Consider the following 25,915-nt stretch of genomic DNA (forward strand, 5'->3'; position numbering starts at 1 on the left):
TCAAACCAGGATTAACTCGGGGCCGGGGCAGACGGGGGTCTCTGTTACCAGCTGCAGAGCTCAACAAATGGAGCAGGGCGTGGAGACACAAGAATTGCCTCTATCTGTATCGGCCCCAAAGCCACTGGTTTTGTTCTTTATGGCTCAACCCAGCTTCCCTTCTTCCTGCCCCACTGGCCCATTATTCTCACCCAGCCCTGCATCGTTTATACACGCAACATCCAATCTACAGGCCAGGGATGGAAAAGGCAGGGTGAATTCTCCAAACAACACATATTTTACTCAGTATCAACATCATAAATAATTTACAGTTAAATACTTGTCGGGTGGGGAGAGAAAAAAAGAAAAGAAAATCCTGAAAACAAATAAAAATTGGGCCCAGCTCAAAATGCACAAAAAAAGCAATTTGAAATTTCAATTTTTTCACACAATCGTTTCGATGTTTCATTGTCAGGGGCTGTTCAATTTGCCTAGCTACGCTTCATGGTGATAGGTTGGCTGTCTAAACCACATGGTCCCATTCCTTCTCTCTGGTTGGGCGAAGACAAGACCCAAACAGAGAGACCCGGGGACAGAAGTGAGGCAGACGCAGAGTATAAATCTGGGCAGACACGGCATGGAATCACAGGAACGTGGCCCTGAGAGACAGCTAAGAGAAGAGGCCTTTGAGCACAGAATCTTGGCTGGAAAGGCAGGCTCAGGACTGCGAACAGAGGAGCTCTCTGCTGCTGTTTGATTCTGACTTTCAAGATTCCTGGTACATAAACCAGATCACATCAAAGGAAATTCCAGACTCTATCGTCAATATGTGCTCCCATCCAGAACAGCGGCAGAGCTTTGAACATTGATGAGTCGCTGGGGGTGACAATAGAAGAGAAGAAAATTTCAAACATCGCTGGGGCATTTCTAGCCGCAAAGTCATTTCCGCACTGAGCCCTTTATAGCATTTCTCTAATAGCAGAAAAAATACTCGGCTCTAAAGCCCCTCAAGGGTTCCACACAGGCACAGAGCCTGGTATGGCCAAGCTGGCCCTCTGAAGGGGAGCGTCTCCTTTAACTCAGTTTCTGCAGAGTTTCATTGATCCAGGGGATGAATTTGGAGATTCTTGTGTATACACTGGGGGGGGGGGGGCGCCCGACCGGATCTCCGTTGGAGACGATGCCCTGGACCACCCCGTCACACACCAGCAGTCCGCCGGAATCACCCTGCCAAAAGAGAGAATAACATCAGTGACGGACATTACCCAGCCCGGCCTGTCCCCAAAGATTTCAGATTTCATGGGGGATGGCTGATCTCTGCTACCGAAGGCCTAGCTCTTGCCGTCTAACTGACCCCTCATGGAAATGGTTAGGCAGAAGAGAAATCCACAGCTGGAAAGAAGGATGCGCCCGTGGAAAAGGCAGTATCCACAAATTGTAGCTTTCCACAGAAAAAATTTGCTTTTGATATTCCCAACAAGTTTGCATTTTTGCATCGGGAAAATCAAAATTCTGGGTCAGTTCCTCCCAAATCGGAATATTTCTTCTTTTTATTTAAATGACCTAAAACATTTAGTGTGGAATCAGTTTAATAAAATGTTCAACTGCTTTTACCTTTCAATGCTTTGATTTATGGGAGTTGTAGTTCAGGTCTTCAGCTTCTCCTGAGGGCTGGGCTCCCTTGAGGACTACATCTCCCACAATGCAACCCGGGCTGCCCTCTGCCTGAGCTGTCCGGGGCTTGATGTGAATCACATTGTGCGAGATGTAGTCCAGGATGGGACAACATAAGGGAACATAGAAGCTTGGACTACAGCTCCCAGAAGGCAAAGCGCAGTTAAGGAACTGCAGTTTAATGTCCCAGTTATTTGAAATGGAGCATTTTGAGTGAGCTTAAGAAACCAGAATCCTAGAAATGTCGTTCTGGACAGGACCTCAAGAGGGCACCTAGTGTAACCCAATGCACTGAGGCCGGAGAGAATAAACGTAGACCATCCCTGTCAGGTGTTTGTCCAACCTGGTCTTACAAACCTCCAGCGATGGAGATGCCACAACAACCCTAGTTATCCTGCAACTCTCCTTAGAGTTAGAAAGATTTTCACAAGACACAACCACAATCTCTCTGGCTGCAGATGAAGCCCGCTTCTTCTTGTCCTAGCTTCTCTGGACATGGAGAACGTTTCATCACTCTCTTTATAACAGCCCTGAACATATTTGAAGAGGTCATCGTGTCCCTGCTTCTAGCCTCATCTTCTGTAGCCTAAACACACCCAGTTCTTGCAGCCTTTCCTCCCGGGTCAGGTTTTCTAAACTTCTGATCATTCTTTTGCTGTTGCTGTTTCTCTCCTTTGGACTTGTGATACGACCCGTGCCCAGGGTTGCCAACTGACAATGCCAAGGTCAGGGCAGGCTGCAAAAGGAGAGCGGATTCTCCTCACGCTGGTGGGTGACAATGAAGCCTGGCTTCCCAACCAGCCACAAACTGCTTCTGATTACCCCTCACTGGATATCAAGAAGCCAGTCCACGAATGCCCACAGCCCCTTTCACTGCATTTCAGCTCCAGGCTCCCAAATCAGCACCAGGTCCAGCAAAGAGACCAGTTACTAGAACTCTCTGCTCTTTGCTCAAAAGGTTCCCTCTGACCCCAAAGGGTCAGCCACAGCACCAGAGCAATATAAGTTTGGATCTTACCTAAAATACCACGCTGGCAGCCAATCCTTTAGTATCTAAACTAAAGGTTTATTGTAAGGGGAAAGAAATAAACCATGAGAGAAATGTTAAAGGGTTAAAGTAAATCACAGATATACAAATGATTATAAGTCCATATACTTCAGGTTTCTGGAAGAAATGTGGATTTGCAGGCTTGTGTAATTTCCTCTGGTTCACATCCAGTACCTGGATGGGTCTAAGTCCTTCGGTTCAGTTGCAAGATGCATTGGTCCAGAGATAGGTGTGTGTCTGCAGACTGGACAGGAACAATGACAAAATGGTTTCTCTGGCTTGATCTTATAAACCCCCTCCTCCGGCCATGCAGCCTGTGGACAGTCACAAGACCCAAAATGGAGTCCATAGTCACATGGTCCACTCCTGGTGACTCCTCCGGTGTGCCTGGGGTCTATAGTCACATGGGATAGTCCTGATGCTTCATCCGGTAGGCTGCCTTCCATGGAGTCCAAAGTCACGTAAGCAGGTTCTGCTGATTCAGTGGTGATGCTGGCTTCTCCCTCAGGGCCCCTTGCACCTGGGAATGCCTTCCTGGGCCATGATGCAGGCCATTGTTCTGCGGCCTTCCTATCTGGGGTGTTGCCCAGGCAGAACAATTTGAAATACAGATATCTCAAATACATCCATAACTTCCATTTCACATATCACACATGAACAGGAGTATTACTATCTTACTTAGCACATTACAACCTTCCGAACAGTACCTGACACGGCATATCCCACATGGATTATTATGATTCTGCCATACTGATGTCACTCAATATACTAAATGCCCCCCCACTCAAGCCAGCCTGCATGACACATGGTGAGTTGCAAGACTGCAGGACGGTGAGGGTGTGGTGAGAGGGCCTGGGTGTGTGGTGGCCACTGAGATAGGACTATGAGCAGGCCTAGGGGTTAGAGCAGGGGGGAGGGGCTGGGACCCAGTTCACCTGGGTTCTCTCTGTATCTTCTGTGTCATTTCCTGGGAGCCAGGACTCCTGGGCTATATCCCTGGTTTGGGGAGGGGAGTGGAGTCTAGTGGTTAGAACCAGGGAGCTGGGGGCCAGGACGCCTGGGTTCTCTCTGTATCTCTATGTGTCATTTCCCCTCTGGATCTGCACGGTCACAGCTCCCAGCCATAAGGCCTCACAGAGGCTGCCACATCCCCTTCGCGTGGTCACAGACTCTCTAGGGGGCTTCTCAGAAACCCTCCCGCCGCGGTCTCTGTGAGAAAGATCAAAGAGCTGCGTTTCCGCCCACCACTGATATCCGGGGCTGTCACCCACAGCCCCCAGCACGGAGACACGGGCGGGGAGCTGAGCACGGCTGGGCCTAGGTGAGGAAGGCCCCCAGATGCATCCAGCTGTGAGCTAGCTCCCTTGATCCTGCTAGACATGTCCCCACCGGGGTCTTCTCTGTCCAGGGGTTCCTCATCCCCCCTGTGCAGTGACCCAGCTGTGCATCATCCATCCAGCTGTGCCGTAGCCCATCCTGCCCCCCAGCCCGTGTGGTCGGCCGTGGCTGGAAACTGAATGAGGCAGTGGGCACCATCCCGCTGCCCCAAGCCGGCCGTGCCGTGAAGCCAGGCTTCGTGTGCAGCGTGGCTGAGTGGGGGAAAATCAGCCACTACGCGACTACCAACGTCCTCCACGAAGTGGAGCTGAAGGTGATGGCGGACGGGACCTGCCAGAAGGACCGGCAGATGTGACGCCACTATAAGCCCTCGGTGATGATGTGCGCAGGGGACCCGGACGAGGAAAAGTCCTCATTCTCGGTAAACGTCAGGCCTTTTGGGGAAGACTGGGTTGAGAGCATCCCCGGGAGGCCAAGGGAGTTAGGAGCCTAGTTACATTGATCTTCAGGGGCCAACACGGAGACTGGGATAGAATACCCATTCTATCTATCTATCTATCGATCTATCTATCTAGCAGCAGAGGTGACAGGAGCAATGCTTGAAACCAGCTTCTATAACTGGCTTTTTTTTTGCAGGGTGATTCCGGGGGCCCCCTGGTCTGCAATGGGACGGCCCAGGGCATCATCTCTTTTGGCAAAGGCAATGGGTCCCCGCCGAGGGTGTTCACCAAGGTCTCCGCATACTTCCCCTGGATCAGGAAAACCATGAGAAAGCCGTGGGATTAACCTTACGCAAGCCCCTGCCTGGCTCCTGGCCTCGGTTTTCCCTCTGCAAAACCGGTGTACCAATCCTCACTTCCATCCTCGGAGATAAATCCGTATGGCCATGCCCGAAGCCATGCCGCTGCAGTGATGGGCTCACAGAAAAGCCAATCAATTAAATCGGATCCCTGTTTGTGCTGCCTGATGCGTGTGATTTTAAAAGCTCAAATAGTCCCCATCAGACGCTGGAGGTTTCAGCTTGAGAGCTGGGTCCCAGGACAGCAGAGAAACAAAGCGGCTGAGGCGACGTTTTTTATCGGCCCCACTCCCACTGGCGAAAGAGCCGGGTGTGCCCTATAAAAGATATCACCTCCCACAGATCAGCTCTCTGTGAGTCTGTAAAGCCTCTTCTGGGAAGGCGACCAGTCTGGATTTGACGGCTCCGAGAACGGCAGGTGTGTCTCGGTGGCTAAAGACGCTTTCCTTTTCTGTTTTTGCGATGGCCTCGAATCATTTTCAGCAGCATTTTTCCCGTCCCTCGACAATGGTCGCTTTGGTGCAAAGGAGAGCGGGGGGGATTCCTAATCCGTCAAACAAACACTTTGCCTTGACTGAAATTAAGGGGGAAAAATGTCATGAAAAGTGCCTTCCCTTCTTCTAGCGGGATGGAGGTGGGGGTGGGGTTAAAATTGGAAACCCCAACCAAAAATTTCAGCCGGAGCAGAGACGCTGCCACTAAATCTTCCTGGGTGACATTGTCCCGGTTCTGTCCCCGACACGCCTTTCTCGTCCTCCCTTGGGTGGCCAGAGAGCAGGTGGGAAAAATTGGGCCGGGGGTGATAGGAGCCTGTATAAGAAAAAGTCATGAATAGCGGGACTGTCCCTATAAAATCTGGACAGCTGGCACACGAATCCCGCCTACACCTCCTGGGTTAGTTTCTCTCCTTGTTTGGAGGCGTGGTAAGGGGGGACCCTTGGCTGGGGGGGGGGGGGGAGAAGAGGGAGGACAGTCCATTAATTTCACGAGGTGCTGGCATGGGATTTCCTCGCCGGTGTGCTCCGCTGGAAACCTCTCTCCTCTCTCCCTGCTGAAGCGCCCAGCCCCCAGCAGAGCCCACGAGGCAGGAACAGACCCTGACTGCAGCAGGGAAAGGCCATGGTGGGGGCACTGGTTGGCTCACAAGGTGGGGAACAGGACACGGGGCACTTCCAACTCTGGGACGTGGTTTCTAGCTGCAGGGATTACTATCTCTGTCTCAGGGCGCTGGGAGGGGGGTGGAGTGTAGTGGTTAGAGCAGGGAAGATGGAAGCCAAGACTCCTGGGTTCTCTCCCTGTCTCTGGGAGGGGAGTGGGTTCTAGTGGTCACAGCATAGGGGCACCACGACTCCTTGGTTCTGGATCTGGGAGGGGAGTAGTCTCTAATGGTTAGAGCGGGGGAAAGGGAGCCAGAACCCAGGAGTCCTGGGAGGGGAGTGGGGTCTGAGGAGTTAAATAGGGGTGGGCTGGAAGCCAGGACTCCTGGGTTCTTTCTCCATCTCTGGGAGGGGAGTAGGGTCTAGTGGTTAGAGCAGGGGGACAAGGGAGCCAGAACCCAGGAGTCCTGGGAGGGGAGTGGTTCTGAGGGGTTAAATGTTACATCCAGGTTAACAGCAGCTTCACCCAAACCTGCTTACCCCGCTCCCCTCTGACACTCAGTTCCTGGTGCTGGCTACTCACAGAAATCCCAGCTCCGCGGCCCCCACGGGAGGTGCCTGCCACTGCTTTCCCCGAACCCACCACGCCGGTATCATACCCAACCCTCGTGCCCCTAATCACTCACCGCCAGCTAGGGCTGACGTTTGCAGATAGTTCCCCAATAAGCTTCACCCCCCCGAATTCGGCTGTTGCTGGCAGGACCCACAAGATCGGGGCTTTCCTGAAACCCCCCATGCACCAAGACATCTCCTCCAGGGTCTGCCTCAGCCTGTGGTCACACCAAATCCACTGTCCGTCTCCTCCCTTGGCTGACTCTGGGATGGGGCAAGGTGGCCGGGGGTGCCGACCCCAGGGGGCGCTGGCCAAAATGGGGCCGTCGCCCCAAACCAGTGGAGTATCCTGTGATTCGATTTCCCCCCTCCCACACCCAGTGTGAATGCCTGCAGCCCTCCACTTGCCTTCCCACGGCATCCCCCATGGTCCCCTTATGCCCTCCGTTCTTTCTCACCCCCGGACTTGGCGATACACAATCCCTGATCCCCCAAACCAACCCCCTGGCCAGGGCGCCTCCCCTATCCCCCGAGATCAGTCCCTCACCCCAGATCGGCTGGCACCTAGATTGGACACCAAAGACGGCACTAAGCGAAAATCCAGGGGGAACGATCTCCGGCATCCGTGCAGCGTCTCCAACCCGTTCAGATGCCAAACCGCGGGGAAGATGGAAAATTCTCCCAGGGCTTCGTCATCTTTTCTTCATTCAGCCTCCCCGGGCCACATTTCATCGCACGTCGTGGGCCTGTCACCAGCGCTTCATCCTGCGACGCATGGCCATCAGATTTTGATGGTCCTTCTGACCTGCGGTGGGCAGAGGGGGGGAGGGAGGAGAGCATGGTTCCCGGACCTGGGTTCATAGACTCATAGATGATTAGAGTTGGAAGGGACCTCAAGAGGTATCTAGTCCAACCCCCTACTCAAAAGCAGGACTAACCTCAGCTAAACCAACCCAGCCAGGGCTTTGTCAAGCCTCAGCTTAAAAACCTCTAAGGATGGAGATTCCACCACTTCCCTAGGTAACCCATTCCAGTGCTTCACCACCCTCCTAGTGAAAAACTTTTTCCTAATGTCCAACCTAGACCTTCTCCACTGCAACTTGAGACCATTGCTCCTTGTTCTGTCATCTACCACCTCTGAGAACAGCCTAGCTCCATCCTCCCTGGAACCCCCTTTCAAGTAGTTAAAGACTGCTATCAAATCCCCCCTCTTTCTTCTCTTCTGCAGACTAAACAAGCCTAGTTCCCTCAGCCTCTCCTCATAAGTCTTGTGCTCCAGCCCCCTAATTATTTTTGTTGCCCTTCGTTGGACTCTCTCCAATTTGTCCACATCCTTTCTGTAGTGGGAGGCCCGAAACTGGACACAATACTCCAAATGTGGCCTCACCAATGCTGAATAGAGGGGAATAATCACTTCCCTCGATCTGCTGGCAATGCTCCTACTAATGCAGCCCAATATGCTATTAGCCTTCCTGGCATCCAGGGCACACTGCTGACTCATATCCAGCTTCTTATCCACTGTAACTCCCCAGGTCCTTTTCTGCAGAACTGCTGCCTAGCCCGTCGGTCCCCAGTCTGTAGCTGTGCATGGGATTCCTCCATCCTAAGTGCAGGACTCTGTACTTGTCCTTGTTAAACCTCATCAGATTTCTTTTGGCCCAATCCTCCAATTTGTCTAGGTCGCTCTGTATCCTATCCCTGTCCTCCAGTGTATCCACCACTCCCCCCAGCTTAGTGTCATCTGCAAACTTGAAGAGGGTGCAATCCACCGCATCCTACAGATCATTAATGATCCAAGGTCCCCGAGTTCAGGGCAAACTCTTGCAGTGCTGTGAAGGGCTGTTTTCCAAGCTGTGCGTCCGCAGTCTGTGTCGGAGATTTCCACAGGGGTGCGTGCCTCCCGGCGAAGGTTTTGTGGGGCCGCACGATGGAAAAGCCAACCCTCATGCCTTTCCCTATCTCCAGGAGGTAGTGTGGGAGACTGACACAGGCAGCGCTTTGGGAGCATTCACGGTGGCTAAACACTGAACGTCGCCTTGTGAGATCTCCCTGTTTCAACTGAACTGAACGGGCAGCTGAACGAAGCTGGGCTGCGGCCATGAGTTTGTTCGTTCTCAGAGAGTGCCAGTAGCCGGGGCTGGCCAGCGTCATGCCTTGGGCTAACACAGGAGGGCAGAGAGCTCCCAGGGGCTGTCCCTGAGCCATGTGATTCCCTGGAGGGTCACCCCCAAACCCCTTAGATGCAGATTTCGGGGTGGGGGAGCCTCAATCTTTTAGCTAGCGGCCGTAGGCACATCTTGCTACGAGCACGGGGTGTGATAAGCTGCCAGTGTTTGGTGGAGCCCTGCTATGCCACCCGGCAGGACTCAGCACCAGGGAAGCAGTGTCATAGGTGCAATGACTCTGTCAGGTCTGAGACAGGAGTGTCTCATGGAGGACAGTGAACACTTGGTTGTCTGGCACCACATGGACATTTGTGTTACAGGTCCTGGGCGTCAGGATGCCTGGGTTCTCTCCCTGGCTCTGAGAAGGGAGTGGGGTCTAGTGGTTAGAGCAGTGGGGGGCTGGGAGCCAGGAAACCTGTCTTCTTTCTGTATCGGCTGTGTCATTTCCCCTCTGGCGCTGCACGGGCACAGCTCCTGGCCATACAGCCTCACAGAGGCTGCCACATCCCCTTTGCACAGTCACAGACTCTCCGGGGGCCTTATCGGAAACGCTTCCACCGCGATCGCTGTGAAGGGGGCCCATGGCGGCTCTGCCCAGCCCCCCCTCGCCCACAGATGGGCCACCGTGAGAAAGATCAAAGAGCTATGTTCCCACCTGTCACTGAGATCCGGGACTGTCACCCACAGCCCCCAGCACACAAACACGGGCAGGGAGCTGAACGCGGCTGGGCCTGGGTGAGGAAGACCCCTAGATGTCCCAGCTGTGAGCCGGCTCCCTTGATCCTGCTAGACACGGCCCTACCAGGGTCTTCTCCGTCCGGGGATGCCTCATCCCCTGCTGTGAAGCAATGCAGCTGTGCACCATCCATCCAGCTGTGCTGTAGCCCCAGATATGCAGGATCCGCAGTGGCTGTGCTTACGCACAGCCTGTCCTTTCCCCAGCCCGTGTGGTCGACTGTGGTTGAACCATCTGAATCTGCCCCTCAGACGAGCACGCATTACGTGAGCTGCAGGTTTCCTGCCCCAGCTATAAATCCCCCAGGGTGGAGGCAGCCGCCCCGTCCCCTTCCCTGCATGGCTCTGACAATGCAGCTTCTTCTCCTGCTCCCCGTGGCCCTTGTCCTGCCCCCCGGGGCTCTGGCTGGTGAGTAGGGAGGGGATCAGGGCCGGGAGGGTGCAGTTGTGCTACTTGCACATCCTGGCTTCTCCCCAAAGTCAGACACTTCTGCCAAGGGCAGCGGGCTCTCCCTGGGACCCAGCTGGGATGCCGTGGGGTGGAGAAGGCTGGGACAAGTGGGGTCGCTGTAGACCCTGTGTCCACATGGGCACCAAGACGTGTGTGGGTCTGGAGTCAAGCTATCCTGCTCAGAGGCTGACATCTAGCCTGCCCCGGTGTGGGGCTGTCTCCGCCAGGGCGAATCATCGGGGGACAGGAAGCCTGGCCCCACTCCAAGCCCTACATGGCCTTCCTCACCACGAAGCAGGGCTCCAACAGGTGCGGGGGCTTCCTGATCCGAGAGGACTTCGTGCTGACGGCCGCACACTGTGACTTTGGGTAAGCATCGGCTCCCTCTGCCTCAATTTCCAAGTTGCTGGCCCCCAGGGAATCCCCAAAGAGGGGCCAGCTGTGACTTTTCACCCCTGGGGGAACAGGGAAACTTTACACTGCTGGGGTGTCCAACAAATCAGGGTTATTTGCTGATGTTTAATTTGCCATCGGTAGGGATCAGAGTGAACGATATGTACAAGATGAACTGGGGAGCTATCATTCCTGGCTGTCTGTGTGGACAAAAGTCAAGCTAATGGTCCCATAGCGAGGACTGGGAAGTATTAATAAAGTGGGGGGACTTAAGGGTATCTTTGCAGTTGCTGGGGCTAGAGGGTTAAGTCTTTTTATAAATGGAAGAGGAGGCGCTTGGGGGGCAGTTTGCCGGCTCCTGCCTTTTCCTGATTTGCAGAACACCGACAGCATGAATTTTGCTTTTCAAAGAGCTGAGAAAAAGGCACAGAATGGATTTGGATGACCAGTCCCCATTCAAATTAAATGGGGAGTCTGAATTCCCTAGTCAGCTTTGCAAAACAGTACAGGTGGCGAATGATAATAACACTGAGCCCTTCCCATCTGTAGATTTCAAAGCACTTGACAAAAGGGATGATTATCCTGGGAGGTATAAAATCCCGAGTAGCAGTGAGACGTTATTTTCAATCTGCCTTTGGCATCGGTGAGTCCGTTTCTGGGACCTACAATTCAGGAGAGACGTGGATAAATTGGAGAGGGGTCAGAGAATAGCCACAAAAACGATTAAAGAGTCGGAATACCTGCCCCAGAGCAAGACACTTAAGGAGCTCGATCTATTTAGCTGAACAAAGAGAAGGAGGTGGGGCTCGATGATCACGGTGGTGCTTTCTGGCTGTAGCATGTGCAAATCCCCATTCTACAGATGGGGAAACTGAGGAATCGAAAGAGAAGTGAGTTGTCCATGGTCACCCAGCAGGCCTGTGAATAGAACCCAGATCTCTTGAGTGCCCATCTAGCTTTACCCATTTGGCCCCACTGTTACAGGGTAACAACAAGATCTCTGCCCTCATTCAGTGCCATGGAGATGTTATCTCTGAAACCTACTGACACCAATTCCTCTCTTTGTAGCTCACTGCAGATGTTTTAGTGGCTTTGAAAATCTCAGCCCTCTGGTTCTGATTTTCACCTCCCGGGAGGTTGGGGAAGCACAGAGGGTTTCTTTTTTGAGGCGGGTAGGGGAGGCCAGTGGAATCCAGGAGCACCCAACCCCAGCTATGACTTTCTGCCTCCCCAGAAAAATCATAGTGTCTCTGGGAGCTCACGATGTGACCAAGCTGGAGCGGAGCCAGCAACGCCTGGCCGTCAAATGGAAAATCCCGCACCCGAAATACAACAACAGGACCCAGGAAAACGACCTCATGCTACTCAAGGTACCTGTGACTGATCTACTCCCATTACACCCCCGTCTGCTGGTCTGTTCATCTCCTTCTGACGTCTCTAGTCTTAGAGCATCAGCTTTTTGAGGCAAGGACTGCTCCTTTGATCGGCTTGGGTGGGCTATAGCTGAGCCAGGACCAGGGCCCTAGGTGCTACTGTAACACACCTAATAAATAACGTGCAGCACCTGGTGCAAGGTGGTCATGGGCCAGGAATGCGGCGTCTGGCCGTGACTGTAGGACAAAGCAGCATAAAAATGACCCCAACATTAGGCCTTTTCAAATTTTTACTCAATGTGAGTATTTTTGGGGGTGGAATGGGGGGGGGGGGGGGGGGGAATGGGGTGGAGAGACATGCTAAAACTGAAATATTTACAGGAGGAAAATTAGTTTCTACCCAACTGCTTCTATAAAATACAAAAAAATCAAAATGACAAAATTGTGAAAGAAAAAAAACCCCCAAAATTTCTATTTTTTAAATTCCTTTTTGACATACCAGAGAAATTTTCCACTTCCCACTGGATTGTACCCTCCTGCTCCTGGGGATAAAAGATGAAAAAGTGAGAGGGTGTGACAGAGACACTATTTTCTCTCCCGGGTTTACTTTCCCCAATGGGAAAAAATGGGAAAGAAGGAAAAAAAAAAAAAAGAACAGGAATTTTTCTCGCCCTTTTCCCTCTATACTATAAAAGTGTGGGGAAAAGGGGGTCTCCCACCCCACACCTTCTTACACTTTGTTTCTTGCTTATTTGGCTTTTTGCTGGAAGAGAAAAGTTGAAAGGGACAGAAAGTCGGGGGGTGGAAATCTCTGAATTTCAAAATTGATTTTTTTTAACCTAAAACTTTTCATTTTGTGGCCGATATTTTTTAAGCATTCTGAAAAAATCCGCATGGGATTGTCACGGGGGCCCTGCCCTCAGGCGAGCGTGCGTGCCCGCGGTTTTTCCTCTCGCTTTCTCCGGTCACTGTGCCCTGCCGTAGGCTGCTCGCCAATGACTCACCTCCCCCGGCCGAGGCCGCAGGTGGAAACTTAACAAATCCCTTCCGGGGTGGATGGTGCAAGCGGGCCTGTTTAGATCAAGGCTCTCGGGAATGCCCTGCAGCCAGCCCTGTGCTCAGACCTTTCCCAGCCCCCTTGGCTGGGGTCAGGCTACCTTGCAAAGCGTCCTGCTCTGGGGGGCAGCAGCTCCCCAGGGCTTCCTCCTGGGAGACGTTTTGCCATCACTTGGGCCATCAAGGAGCCCAATTTTCCAGGGGAGTCAGTCACATTTTGGAGGGGGTAACACAGCTCAGAACTGAGGCCACCTCCCCAGGGGTGAACGGAGGGACCTGGATCCCCCGCCAGGGAGCCTTTAAGTAACAGCCATGTGTCCCATCCCTTTAATAAACTGCAGCACCCTTGTCTCCTGGGAGTCCCAGCAGCCAGCCAAGAGCTCCCTGCTCATCCTCCAGCCAGCCGACTGACTCCATCAACTCTTTTTATAGCACCCTGCTGGACCCTGGTTGGCCGCTTCCCTGAAGCCTCTCTCCAATTGGCTGCATCCCACGCAGCCACTCTAGACTGCTCGGAGGACTCTCCTCTACTGCTTTTTTCTGGGTCAGGCTGTGGCCCCTGGGGAAAATAGACACCCAATGATAGGAATAAAAAATTGTATTTTTTCCCCCCAAACTGACCAGTTCATCCCCTCTGCGGAAATACCCCAGGCAGGGATTTTATGCCCTCCTACAGAGGGGAGCGGCCTCTCTCTTCCACATGCTGTCCTCAACCACCACAACAAAATCCTTCCCCCAGGGTGGGCTGGGAACTTAGTTGTGTCGTGGGTGGCCCCTAGACCAAGAGCAGGGTGGGCACTGCAGAGACACAGCCCTTCCCCAAGGAGCTTACAGTGTGAATAGATCAAAGGTTGGTGGGGGAAACTGAGGCACCAAGTGGGGACGTGATTTACCCAAGAGCAGAAGCCAGGTTTGCTGGCGCCCAGCTCAGTGCTTCATCTCGGCTTCCATCCTCTCCCTCCTCCGCTCCCCTTGCAGCTGAAGGGCAAAGCAAAGCTGACGAGGTCCGTGCAACTCCTACCACTGCCCGAGGCCAGCGAGGAGGTGGCGCCGGGATACACCTGCAACGTAGCCGGCTGGGGCAACACCCGGGCCAGGGGGTTTTCCCTGCCCAGCAAACTGCAGGAGGTTAACCTGAAGGTGCTGGAGGCAGAGGGGTGCAGGCGATACCTCCATTTCATCCCTGCTGCCATGCTCTGCGTGGGTGACCCCCGGGAATACAGGAAATCGTCCTTTCAGGTAAATCTCCCGCTTGCCCCACACGCGTCCCCCCAGCAGGAGGTGCCGCTGAGCCCCTGAGCTGTACGGCAGCGCCGGTGACGGGAACAATGTATGAAACAATCTTCCGAATCTGGTGTTTATTTCACAGGGCGACTCTGGGGGCCCCCTGGTCTGCAATGGGACGGCCCAGGGCATCGTGTCTTATGGCAAAAAAGACGGATCCCCCCCGAGGGTGTTCACCAAGGTCTCCGTGTACGTCCCCTGGATCAGGAAAACCATGAGAAAGCTGCAGGATTAACCTCACGCAAGCCCCTGCCTGGCTCTGGGCCTCAGTTTCCCCTCTGTAAAACTGACATGCCAATCGTCACTTCGCTCCTCGGAGATAAATCCGTACAGTCGTGCCTGGAGCCCCACCGCTACGGTGATGGGCTCACAGTAAAGCCGCTCAATAAATTGGATCCCTGTTTGTGCTGCCTGATGCGTGTGATTTTAAAACCCAAAATTGTCCCCATCAGACGCTGGAGGTTTCAGCTCGAGAGCTGGGTCTCGGGGTCCCAGGAGAGGAGAGGGACAAAGCGATCCCTGAGGTAGCAGCACATCTCACCAAGGGCACAGGGCTTGACAAGCGACAAGCATTCGGTGGAGCCCTCCCACGTCACCCTGGCTCCGGGAGGGGAGTGGGGTCTAGTGGATAAAGCAGTGGGGGATGGGGCCAGGTCGCGTGGGTTCTCTCTGTATCTGCTGTGTCATTTCCCCTCTGGCACTTGAAGGTCACAGCTCCCAGCCCTACGGCCTCACGGAGGCTGCCACATCCCCTTCCCGTGGTCACAGACTCTCCAGAGGGCCTTCTTGGAAACCCTGTGATGGGGGCTGGTGGCAGCTCTGCCAAGTGCCCCCCTCCCCCCCCCCGCCCACATCTAGTCCACCTTGAGAAAGATCAAAGGAATGCGTTCCCACCCGCCTCTGAGATCTGTGGCTGTCACCCACAGCCCCCACCTTGGAGACAAGGTGGGGGGGAGCTCTACTTGGATAGGGCCAGATGAGGAAGGGCCCCAGATGTGCCCAGCTGTGAGCTGGCTCCCTTGATCCCGCTAGACATGTCCCCACCGGGGTCTTTGCCATCCAGAAGTGCCCCATTCCCTGCTGTGCAGAGACTCAGCTGTGCAGCATCCATTTAGCTGTTCTGTAGCCCCAGATGTGCAGGAGCTGCAGCGGCAGGGCTGACGCACGGCCTGTCCTTCCCCCGTCACCCCTGTGGTCAGCTGTGGTTGGCACCTGAGATGAGTGAGCTCTGCATACAGATGAGCGTGTGGGTGTCCTTGAAGTTTCCTGCCCCCTAGATCCCACCCAACTCAGTGTATAAAGCCCCGCGGCCCCAGGCAGATGCACAGTCCCTGCACTGACTCCGAACATGCAGATCTACGTCTGGCTGCTGGTCCCCACTGCCCTTTTCCTGCCCCCCGGGGCTTGGTCTGGTGAGTGGGGCTGGGATCGGGACCCCCTGCAGCTTTGGGGTGAATGAGAGAGTCTGCGGGATGGGGCTCTGTGGGTGGTATCCCGGGGCATGTGACAGTCCATGCCCCCAATGCTCCCCCCTTTTACAGAGCTCTGATAAATTCCATACAAAGTCCCCCTTGGGCAGTATCATCAGAAAACTCATAATTTGCTGATCATCATTGTCCTGGTATAAGAGGTGTGCTGCATAACGTTATCAAATTCTGTGGTGCGACATTACTAAGACCCATTCCGAGGCTGGGGAGGGGCCACAAAACTGTCCTGCACACACAAACAGCTAGCCCACCCCTCAGCCACCTGTCAACACCACCAAACAGGCCACTCTCTGGCAGGAAAAAGGGGGCAAAATCTCCCTCTGGGCAAAGAAAGAGCTTGAGGGGTCTTGGAGGATGCCTGGGGGGTCAGGCAGGAAGATCCCAGTGGCCCCTCCTGGCCTTGCAATCTCTGGGTTTGGGAATTGGGGCGCAGAACAGACCAGGGGCATTTCTGACACTGGTAAGTGGGGGTGTGGGGATCCTCAGCCAGGTGGTTAGGGCACCAGAGCACAGAGGACTCCAGCTGTACCCTGAGGCTTCCCCAAGGGGTTTCTGGGTGTCGCCAGGTAGCAGGGTCTCTGCCCCTGTGGTCACCAGGTCCTGACCTCCCCTCCCAGTCCATATAACTCCCAGGGCTGAGGCAGAGGCTCCGTGACTGTCCCTGGATGGCCCTTGCTCCAGGTTCTGCTCCCTGCGGCCTTTCTCCTACTCCCTGGGCCAGGGGCTGGTGAGTGTGGGGGGATAGAGGGCTGTGGGGAGTGGGTCCCTCTCCCGGCAGGGCAGCAGTGAGCATCCTGTGGGCCAAGGGATCTCTAGGTATCCCCACAGCTGGGGCTCTCAGGCCAGCCCGAGGGCTGGGCTCCATGGGGACTCCTCTGCCAACCCGTGCCCCGCACAGGGACGCTCACCGTGGGGCTGACACACAGGGCTGGCGCCCAAAAAATCTGGGAAAATTTCTAGCATCAGTCCTTGCTCCCTGCGGGAACCTCGGGCCCATCCCCAGGGCTGGGAGTTTCAAAGAGTGCCGACGGGAACCGAGCACCCAAACCGCTCAGACAGGTCTAGGAACAAGCCCTGCACCTCAGTTTCCCCATATGCACAATGGGAGGAAGGATTATGGCAGTGTCTGAACAGGATGCTGTTTGGGGCAGGGACTGTGGGGCTGTGCAGAGCCTGGCACAGTGGGGGCCCTGATCTTGGTCTAGGTGCCAGCATAATGCAGAGAACAGCAAGGAGCAGCATATGGTGGGATTCTCCAACACATCCACCCAGGGGAAGACTTGTTCACAGCTGAGCACCAAAGGTCTTTCGTTATTTTTCCATGGGAAATTTGGAATTTAGGCATTCCATCCCAAGCCCACTTTTTTTCCAAAGGCCCAAACCTGAAAGTTTTCCTCTGAAAACCTCCCAAAACGGGACAAAATGAATCAGTTTCAGCAGAGAAATTCAGTAACTCAGGCCGTGCAATCACTGACCCACTGCTGGTGCGTTTGGGGCACTCACTTGACAGATGATGGGGAAGAGGGCAGCTTCACACAAGAACTCTCCATGCCCAAGCCCAGTGTTGCCAGGCTGGGAGACGGCAGCTCAGATAGGATGCTAGACAATGAGAAGGGAAGAATTTCCCAAGGAGTGCTGATGTTTATTAGGGTTTTTTGATGTTTAAAATGTGAGGCTGAGAGTTAGTAGCAAATCACCAGGTGGGCTACGCCAAGCAGCAGATGTCCAGCATCGAGCACAACTGGAGCATCTCCACTAAGATGTCCCTCGGGACTGGAGCCCTCACCAAGCTCATCACCCAGGCCCAGCCCTCCTTGAGGTCAGAGTACAGTGGGAGAAGTATCATCACAGAGCAGGAGGACTGGAAGAAAGCCTGAGAAGAAGAGGCGTCAATCCAGGTGACCCTGGAGCCCGAAAAGAAACTGTACTTCTGACAGTACCACCTAGACATAGGCCACAAGCCCATCTTGTTCTGCAGGGACATCCAGTTCACCAAAGAAAACAACGCACCAGACCGCATCCCGCTGCCGCTGGTGCCCTGAGCATCCGTGGGGATGGAGAATGCCAGCACCATGAAGATGTTCCGGAAGTGGGCATTTGAGCTTCTTTGCACTTGTCTTCCATTTTCAGCTCTCTCCCTCAGCTGCCCCAAATTTCTTCCACCTCATCCCAGCTGAGTCTTCTCCTGGTTTTCCTCTTGTTCCCAGATTTACCCAAATATTGTTTGCAATGAAGATGGCTTAATTCAACATCCTTCCCTTCCTATTATTATTATTACAGCTGGCTGGAGAATTATGTTTGTTTTTCCCGTGGAAAATTTGCACTTTCTATTGAGAAATGAAAACAAACAAACAAAAATGACTGAAAACTGCTGAAACCATGGAGAAGTGGGAAGAAAAATACTGAAAACTGAGAAAAATTGCCAAAAGCTGAAATATTACTGGCAAAAAGTCACCAAAAAACCGCAATAACACGTCTTCTGAAAACTGACAAATGTTTTATGGTTTTCAGGTTTTCTGACCAAAAAAATGACACTCTTTTTGAGAGAAATGTTACCTTCTTCCCAGGTTGGAAACCTGGCTCCTCCACTTCCTGTTCCCCAGTTTCTTTCTAAACCTAGTTACAGTGCAGATGATTTCATTAATGGGATGATTTAGTTGACATTGGTCTAGTTTTGACCAGGGGATTGGACTAGATGATGTCCTGATGTCTCTTCCAACCCCCATATTCTATGATTGCATGGTCCCTCTGTCTTCTTTCATTAAAACTGGAGCCTGAATTCTGCTTTGGGAACACAGAGGGGGGCTGAATCTGTTGCCGAAAGGCAAAAACATTGTCATTCCTAAATATATAATTGATTTTTTCAGCATTCATGAAGTTGTTGGGTTTGAATTTCCTTGTTTTTTTTCTTGGTTGTAGGGTTACAGAAGGGGGAAAATGGAGGCAAAAGAAGCAAAGCAGGAGGGAGCCAGGGAGGGCCTGGGAGTTGGGGTCTCTGTGGAGATGATGGTTGGAAATCTAGAAGAACAATGAAAACTGACTGAGGGGTGGGGGGAAATTGATACCGTGATGAAATGAGTTTGTGGAGAGGAACAAAGGAAAGAGTCTGTGCAGTCTGCAGGCTCTACACGGGCCTTCGGGGCCTAGGGGACCTCACGGTCTTCCAGTCTCAGTGTCCTCCAAGGCCTTCTGGGCCCCACAGGCCACTGACACCACATCTCAGTGCCCTGAGGGATCTCCCAACACATGATGCACCACAACAGAAGAGACCACATCAGGGCAGGGCTCAGCGGCCTCCTTTCTCTTCCCAGAGGGGTTTGTGTGTTTCAATAATGCACTAAACAAAACCAAGCCAAATTCTGCAGGAAAAAGAGCCAGCGTGTGGGGTTTGTTTCCCTTTGCAGACAACGTTTTCACTAGAAATGTTTAGCCAGCTCGAGAGATTTAGCTTCTGGGGTGATGCAGGAACTCCTGGGGCAAGGGGGATTCTCCAGCTGTGTCTGTGAACCCCTCTCGTTGTCACACAGACCCAGAGCCCTCTGCTTTATGTTCTCTGGACACGTTCCCGCTCCCAGCTCCTCTACTCGGTGTTATTCTTTCAGGGACTGTGGTTCTCATTGTCTCGGCAGGGTCAGTCATTCCCGCCCAGACGGTCCTAGTGGCTCAATGTCTGGGATAAATGGCCAGATCTCCCATGTGCCAGGGAGAACATCAATCCCACCCCCAAGGGGCAGTAAATTAAGGGGACTGGGACAGGGTCACACAGAGACTGAGCTCTCAGCAGTCCTGTGTTCCACAGGATTGTCCTGCTTTGACTCCCGGTCCTAGTTGAAACAGCTCCTGTCCTGCGGGACTGGCTGGACTTGGCTCTGGGCATTGCCCCTTGGCACACTGGGTCAACGCACTGCTCACTCAGATTTGGCACACGCCCCCTAATCATTTTTGTTGCCCTCCGCTGCACTCTCTCCTGCCTCCTTTTTGTAGTGAGGGGCCCAAAACTGGACACTGTCTAAATGTGACGCAGCAGCTTCTCTGGATGTTGTAGCTCAGGGAGTTTGCTCATTTTCCAGGAAAGGAACCATGGGCGGTGGGTGAAACCGATGTTGGGGGAGGCTGCCCCATAGACTCTCCCTTTCCACATGAGGCCACGCCCCTTCCGCATCCTCCCTCCCTGTCACCACTCCCCAGAGCTGCACCCCCCGCCATAGCTGGAGGAACCCTGCTCCAGCCAGCCCAGCTGGCACACCCAGAGTCCCGGACAGGCAGCCCCGGGTAGCCCCAGTCACCACAAGTTCTAGCTGCGCATGGCCCCAGCCGCCCAAAGCACCAGCTGGGTGGCCCTGGTGACTGGCGCCCTCAACTACCCCAAGTCCCGGTGAGGCGGCCCTGCTGCTGGGTGGCTCCAGCCGCCCTGAGTCTCAGCTGGGTGGCACCAGCCACCCCAGAGCAGCAGCCAGCCGGACCAAGAAACAGCTGGCCTGAAGTCCTGGACCAATGGCTGGCTGCCTCGTCTTCCTCCGGCCCCAGCTGGTTTGGGGGAGGCTGACCAAGGGGGGGAAGAGCTGCTGCCATGCCTGCCTGGGCTGGGAACAGCAGGAGGATGGAGCAGAGCCTCAGGGTGGCATATGGGGGGGGGCCATGCCTGGTTGTTTGGGACAACTAAGTCTTCCACCATCTATAACACCCGGCAGCCCTTGGATTTGCCCAGGAAGGCAATCCTTGGATTTTGTTATCTCGATTTTTATTCGTTGCAGGGATACAAAGTAGATGAGCAAAAAAGAACCAGCAGGCATTATGGTCACTGGGGCAGGAGGAATGAATGAGGGCCTGGACAGCAAGTGCTTGATTTTCAGGGGGATTCAGGGACAAGCACGCTTCCCAGATTTCTATAGCCTGCTCCACACACAACACTGCATCAGTTAGACTACATTTAAATCAATGTGAGTTAAACCAAGCTCTTTGGGGCAGGGAGAGTCATTCTGGTCCATGTATGTACAGCACCTGGCACATCAGGCTTCTGGGACACAACTGGGGCTTCCACAACAGAAATAACCAACACCAGGATAATAACAGCCCCACATCAGTAAAATGTAGTGCCATCAGTTCACCCAGCACTTCAGTGGCCTTCTCTACCTGGGAAAGTGGCACCAACTTGACTTCAGTCAGAGCATCCACATGGGGAGCTGAACCAATTTAACTAAACCAACTTAAATTCACACCTTAGGTTTCACCGATGCAACTTGCCAATGTGGCCAACACAAGGAAAATGGAGACAAACTGTCTGTCCACATGGGGCTTCTCATGGGTTCAACTCATCGGCAGAAGAAGCTGATTTAAGAAGATGTGACCAATCCCAAGGATCCAGAAATTGTGACATTACCTTCAAAATCTGAGATGTTAGTTTCAAAAGGTTGAGACATATCGATTTGCCTCCTAGTGGATAAGCTTTTGGAATACATAGTTTCAAAGTTTTCTCCGGAACCACAAGGTGCAGAAATGTACTTCAATTTCTCTTATAAAAAGCCCGAGATTCTCGTGTGATTCCGGCAGCTGGAGATTAATGGGGTTCAAAAAAGAACTAGATGAGTTCATGGAGGATAGGTCCATCAATGGCTATTAGCCAGGATGGGTGGGGATTTCTGTTTGCCAGAAGCTGGGAATGGGTGATGCTATGGGAACCTGTTCTGTTCATTTGGCCAATGTGGGAAGACAGGACACTGGGCTAGATGGACCATTGGTCTGACCCAGTATGGCCATTCTTATGTTCTTATCATGAAAAGAAACCAAGACGGTGAGACATGTAATAAAATGGAGGGAGCTGGCAGTGCTGTGTTCTAAACCAGTGCAGCTTTGTGAGTAGACAAGCCCTAAAGACTGGGCTCTCTGGATCTGATTCTTCCTTGCCTCACATCCCGTGCACCAGTGCGAAGAGGATATCGATGGGCAACTAAATCAGAACAGCAAAGATCTAGAGGATCTCTGTCCTGGAGCCCACCACAGCATGAGGGGCAAGGCACTGGGGAAATGGAGCCCAGAAGATGGACAGCATAGCCCTTAGAGAGGAGCTGGGAACCAATCCTTTAAGGTGGAAGCTTTCTAATCACTTTCTTTATCCAGGGGACGAAGTGGGAGACTCTCGTGTAGATTTCAGCAGAGGAATTCACAATTTCCCAGGAGCAGATCCCTTGGGCCACCTCATCACACACCAGGGGGCCCCCAGAATCACCCTGCAAAAGAAAAAATAGGAGAAGATTATTGATCCAAAAGCTTTCCCCTTGTGCTTATAGCGAGACACAACCGGGAGTTGACTCCCCTGAGCCGAGCTGAGAGGAGATGCATCTAGCTGGCCTCCATCATGTACTTCTCCAGCAAATGCCACCCCATCCCCAGGCGCAGCTGCCGAGGGAATTAGAACCAGCCAAGGCAGAAGGATATTTACCTGTAAGGTTCCCTGACGGGCTTCCCGGCTCCCAGCACAGAGCATCGTCTCAGATTTATAACCCTTGCCATAGAGATTCGTGCAGAATTTGTCCACCTTTACTCCCAGCTCCACCTCCATCAGCACGTCTGATGTCTTCGCAGGGTCTGAGCCAGTCAGTCCCCATCCAGCCACACTGCACCTTGTGCCCGGCTGGACTCTCCGCGTCACCTTCGGCAGCGTGATGGGTCTCACCCACTCATTCAACTGGGCAAGGCACTCCAGCTGCCATGGAGGAAGAGGGGAAAATGGATGAGGAAGGACACAAGGGTCTGAATAACATCACGGAAGGGTGGGGTCAAACAGAGAGGACGGATGAGAAGTGCAAGATATGTGACAGCAGCAGTACTCAGAAAACTGGGAGGTCATTAGAGCTGGGGTGATGGGATGGGGGCGGTGACTGCAGCAGTGTGAGGTCACTGGCGGTAGGGGGATGGGATGAGGGCATTACCTGCAGCAGCATGATGTCATTTTCAAATGTCTCATCATTGAATTTTGGGTGTTGGATTCGGCGACGTACCCGGATCTCCTGCCTCCCGGGTTCCTCTATTGCAATGTTGTGGGCACCCAGCAGCACGGTGATGTTGCTGTGAAATACAAGGGTGTAGTTGCTGCAGATGGGCCAATCCTGTGGGTTTAGTCATGGGTCATTAAGCTTGCTAAAGTGGGTGGGTCTAACAGCCGCCTTGCTCTCAGGGTCCATGCACGGAGGCCCGTGCTCCAGGGTCTCTACCCACTAGGGGGCACAGCTTTGACCTGGCTGCAGGGCAGGGGAAAGGCAGGTAGTGGGAGAGGATCTTGCATTTCTTACCACCAGTTGCAGTTGCAATGAGCTGCTGTAACCACCACGTCCTCCCGGATCAGGAACCCTCCACACCTGACTCTTCCTCCTCCTGCCTCTGTGTTCAAAAAGGCCATGTAGGGTCTGGAATGAGGCCGGGCTTCCTGTCCCCCGATGATCTTCTCTGGCAGAGCCCCCAAGAGAACACGTTAGTGCAGCCCCCTGATCCAGCAAGCTGGTGTACCCCTCCCCTGACCGAGATCAGGCCCCGTTGTGCCAGGCACTGCTCAAACCCCGACTGAGATCAGGGCCCGTTGTGCCAGGCGCTGCCCAGGCGCAGCGTCAGAATCCCTGCTCCAGAGAGGTTACGTAGGCAAAGGACGGAGCCGTCTCCCCATTTCACGCCCTGGGGAATCCAGGCAAACAGAGAAAATGTGACTCACTCCACATCACTGGCCCTGAGTGCAGTAGAATTGGAAAAGGAACCCAGGAGTCCTGGCTCCCAGGCTCCTCCCCCCCTAGATCTAATCACTAGACCCCACTCCCCTCCCAGAGCCAGAGCCAGAACCCAGGAGTCTGGCTCCCAGCCCTCCCCCTCCCACCCTGGCTCTAACCCACAGGCTGCACAGACCTGCATTTCCTGTCTAGGCACCAACTGTTCACATCAGTCCTCACCAAGCTTCTCTGTGTCGGCCACCCGCAGGGGAGTTATTACGGTGCCACAAGCCCTTCCTCTCCCCTTTAGCTCCCTGCCCACCTGCCCCCCACTTCACGGCTGCCCAGCTGGGTCCCGGGCCCACACCGATGCCCCCCAGGTCCCACGGCCCAGGGGCTGCCCAGCTGGGTGCTAGGCACATACCGATGGCTCTGGTGGATGCATTTGAATCTGGGGAGTATCCGGGGTTTGCAGACAGCTCCAATTGCACCAGGCACCGCTCCCTATGGGGTTGGGGGGCCTATCACCTGTGTACTCACCAGCCAGAGCACCGGGGGGCTGGGGAAAGGCCATGGAGAGCAGGAACAGCAGCAGCATGGTCAGAGAAAGTCCGGAGATATGAGAAATGTGTCTTTCTCTGGGGTCATTTATAGACCCAGCTGGTGGGGCAGGAAATGGAGAGACTGGGCCCCTGCATATGCACTCGGCTCAGGGACAACCACAGCCCCTGAATGCTGCCGGGGAGGAGTTCACACATTGGGGAGTCACTCACCAGCCATCCTGCAGTGTTAGCAGAAAGCAACTTCTGGGGCTGTGCGCATCTGGAATCCTGCGTCCCTGGGGGCTGTGCATATCTGGGGCCCTGCGTCCCTGGGAACTGTGCACTCGGCCTTCCTGCAGCCCTTCGGGTCGGGCACATCTGGGGCCCTGATGGCCCCTGACTCACCAGCCTAAGCCTCAGGGAATGGGAACAGCATTGTCATGACCCAGCTGGGGGATGTGTGTGTGTGATCTGCTTGGAAGGTGGCTTACAAGCCTGGCTAAGCAGTTGGGATGCAAAGCAGGAAACCTCTGGGACCTGCACGCTGGAGCATGGGTGGGGACCTGCCGTCTTAGTGCTTGGACCTGTCAGCACACCAGCGGGAGAAGGGGAGGGCAGAAAAGGGGAATCACCATCTGGGACCTCTCAGCCCCTGAGTCCATTCTGGTGGGGCCACGGGCATTTCAGCGCTGCGCTCACCCAGGGCAGTGCCCTGCAGCCACACAGAGGGGCGGGGTTGGGGAGAAGCCCAGCTGCTAAGAGGAGGGCGCAGTGCCTCAGCCTGGCCTCATCTCAGCATCTCTCTGCGCCGGGCGGGCTCCCGTGTGCGGCTGTGGCTCTCACAATGCCCCATGCTCTCCCTCCGGCCAGGATCCGCTGCAGCCAGGGGTGCTCCATGCCAGGGCACATCTGGGCCAGGGCACATCTGGGGCAGATCTGAGCCCTGGTGCAGCTTGCACTGTTCCCCTCCCCCGCACCGTGCACACGGCTGGTGGGGCGTGCAGCTAGCACTTTGCTCACCACTTCCTGCAGATGTGTGTGTCAGAGCAGTGATGGGGGGGACACCTCAGTGGGATGTTTCCACCTGCCAGATGGGGTCTCGGCTGGCTCAGTTCCTGGATAGCCCACCACACGAGCTGTGGGGGGAGATCAGGCCCTGCTGGGGGCTGCCTCTCCTAGGGCCAGACACAGCTGGGGCTGCACCTTGCTGGGACCCCCCTGTCTCCCTGGCATTTCTGCAGTGCTGGGTACCGGGCACGTCTGGAGTGGAGCTGGGGGAGCTGCCAGCAGCTAACAACAGAGTCTCAGCTCTCACCCCAGCTTGGATCCTTCTCGCCCCTCTCCTGCATGTGAGGGGGGAGCTGTGATCAGTATGAGCAAAGATTGAGTCAGCCAGTCTTCCAGTGAGAAGGCAGCTCCTTGATCCTTCTCAACTGGTACCCCCTCTCCTGCAGGGTGGGTGTGAGCTGCATTTCACAAATGGGGCAATGTCTATTTCAGGGACATGGGTAACGCTGCAGATCCTCCAGATCTGGAAAGATCCCCAGGAGACCGTGGCGTGCGTTTTCCTGGGTGACAGCACCTGGGTCTCTTGCCCACAGACACCTAGATTGGGGGGCAGAAATAGTTACTCTAATTAGCAGCCCCCCTGAGTCAGCCAGTCTTGTATGGGTGAACGGCACATTTAGGTTTGGCCTGTTCCTCTGTCAGAGCAGGGATGGGAAGCACCACAATTAATGCCCCTAGCTCCATGTGTGTCTGTCAGACCATCAGACCACCCTCACATGGAAGGCAGCTGTGTAGTGAGAGGTTGGATAAACATCAGAGGGCAGCCATCACCATGAAGTGATCTTCACGGCTATGAATAGCTGGGCATAGCTAACCACACAGGTAATAGGACATTTACCTTCAATGCTGTTTTCATCTTCTGGCGGCTGCCCACACACAGCATGGTCGAGGGCTGTATTTCTTCCTGCACACACGGTCCTCCGTCACCGTCAGGTTCACCCCATGGAGGGTGCTGGTGCGCCTTTCCATGCTGATACAATCCCACCCAGCCGCACTACACTGGACTGTTGGCTTCACTCCGTCCTCACGTGTTGGTAGGGAGATACTTGTCACGCACTCATCCCGCTGCGATTTCTGTGCCAGCTGCCGTGGCCACGAGACAATATTGTTATTGTTAAAG

The 25,915-nt window shown here is 54.1% G+C and overlaps 2 protein-coding genes across 2 annotated transcripts; one reads left to right on the top strand and one right to left on the bottom strand.

Annotated features, from left to right (window-relative positions):
• Positions 1 to 1,053: 1,053 nt before the first annotated feature.
• On the bottom strand, positions 1,054 to 25,764 carry LOC137160035 (mast cell protease 1A-like). The gene is made up of 6 exons (XM_067558489.1): positions 25,710 to 25,764; positions 22,781 to 22,934; positions 22,421 to 22,556; positions 21,931 to 22,194; positions 21,584 to 21,718; positions 1,054 to 1,206 (listed from the first exon to the last, which is right to left on the bottom strand). Exons 1-6 carry the CDS (start codon positions 25,762 to 25,764, stop codon positions 1,054 to 1,056), a joined length of 897 nt encoding a protein of 298 aa, XP_067414590.1.
• LOC137160026 (mast cell protease 1A-like) lies at positions 9,799 to 14,273 on the top strand. Its single transcript, XM_067558484.1, has 5 exons — positions 9,799 to 9,856; positions 10,126 to 10,267; positions 11,526 to 11,661; positions 13,699 to 13,959; positions 14,090 to 14,273. Exons 1-5 carry the CDS (start codon positions 9,799 to 9,801, stop codon positions 14,237 to 14,239), a joined length of 747 nt encoding a protein of 248 aa, XP_067414585.1. The 3' UTR covers positions 14,240 to 14,273.
• Positions 25,765 to 25,915: the final 151 nt, after the last annotated feature.

Source organism: Emydura macquarii, unplaced genomic scaffold, assembly GCF_026122565.2.
Source record: "Emydura macquarii macquarii isolate MOO-44397 ecotype Brisbane River unplaced genomic scaffold, CSIRO-AGI_Emac_v2 contig_2107, whole genome shotgun sequence".
NCBI lineage: Eukaryota > Metazoa > Chordata > Testudines > Chelidae > Emydura > Emydura macquarii.

Excerpts from the sequence above, each read along its gene's own strand:
- LOC137160026 (XM_067558484.1), top strand. The coding sequence starts at position 9,799 with ATGCAGCTTCTTCTCCTGCTCCCCGTGGCCCTTGTCCTGCCCCCCGGG. Across the intron at positions 9,857-10,125 it reads GCCCCCCGGGGCTCTGGCTG|GGCGAATCATCGGGGGACAG; the intron begins GTGAGTAGGGAG and ends TGTCTCCGCCAG. Across the intron at positions 10,268-11,525 it reads GCCGCACACTGTGACTTTGG|AAAAATCATAGTGTCTCTGG; the intron begins GTAAGCATCGGC and ends CTGCCTCCCCAG.
- LOC137160035 (XM_067558489.1), bottom strand. The coding sequence starts at position 25,764 with ATGGAAAGGCGCACCAGCACCCTCCATGGGGTGAACCTGACGGTGACG. Across the intron at positions 22,935-25,709 it reads CCTGACGGTGACGGAGGACC|AGAAGATCATCGGGGGACAG; the intron begins GTGTGTGCAGGA and ends GGGCTCTGCCAG. Across the intron at positions 22,195-22,420 it reads ATGACATCATGCTGCTGCAG|CTGGAGTGCCTTGCCCAGTT; the intron begins GTAATGCCCTCA and ends CCTCCATGGCAG.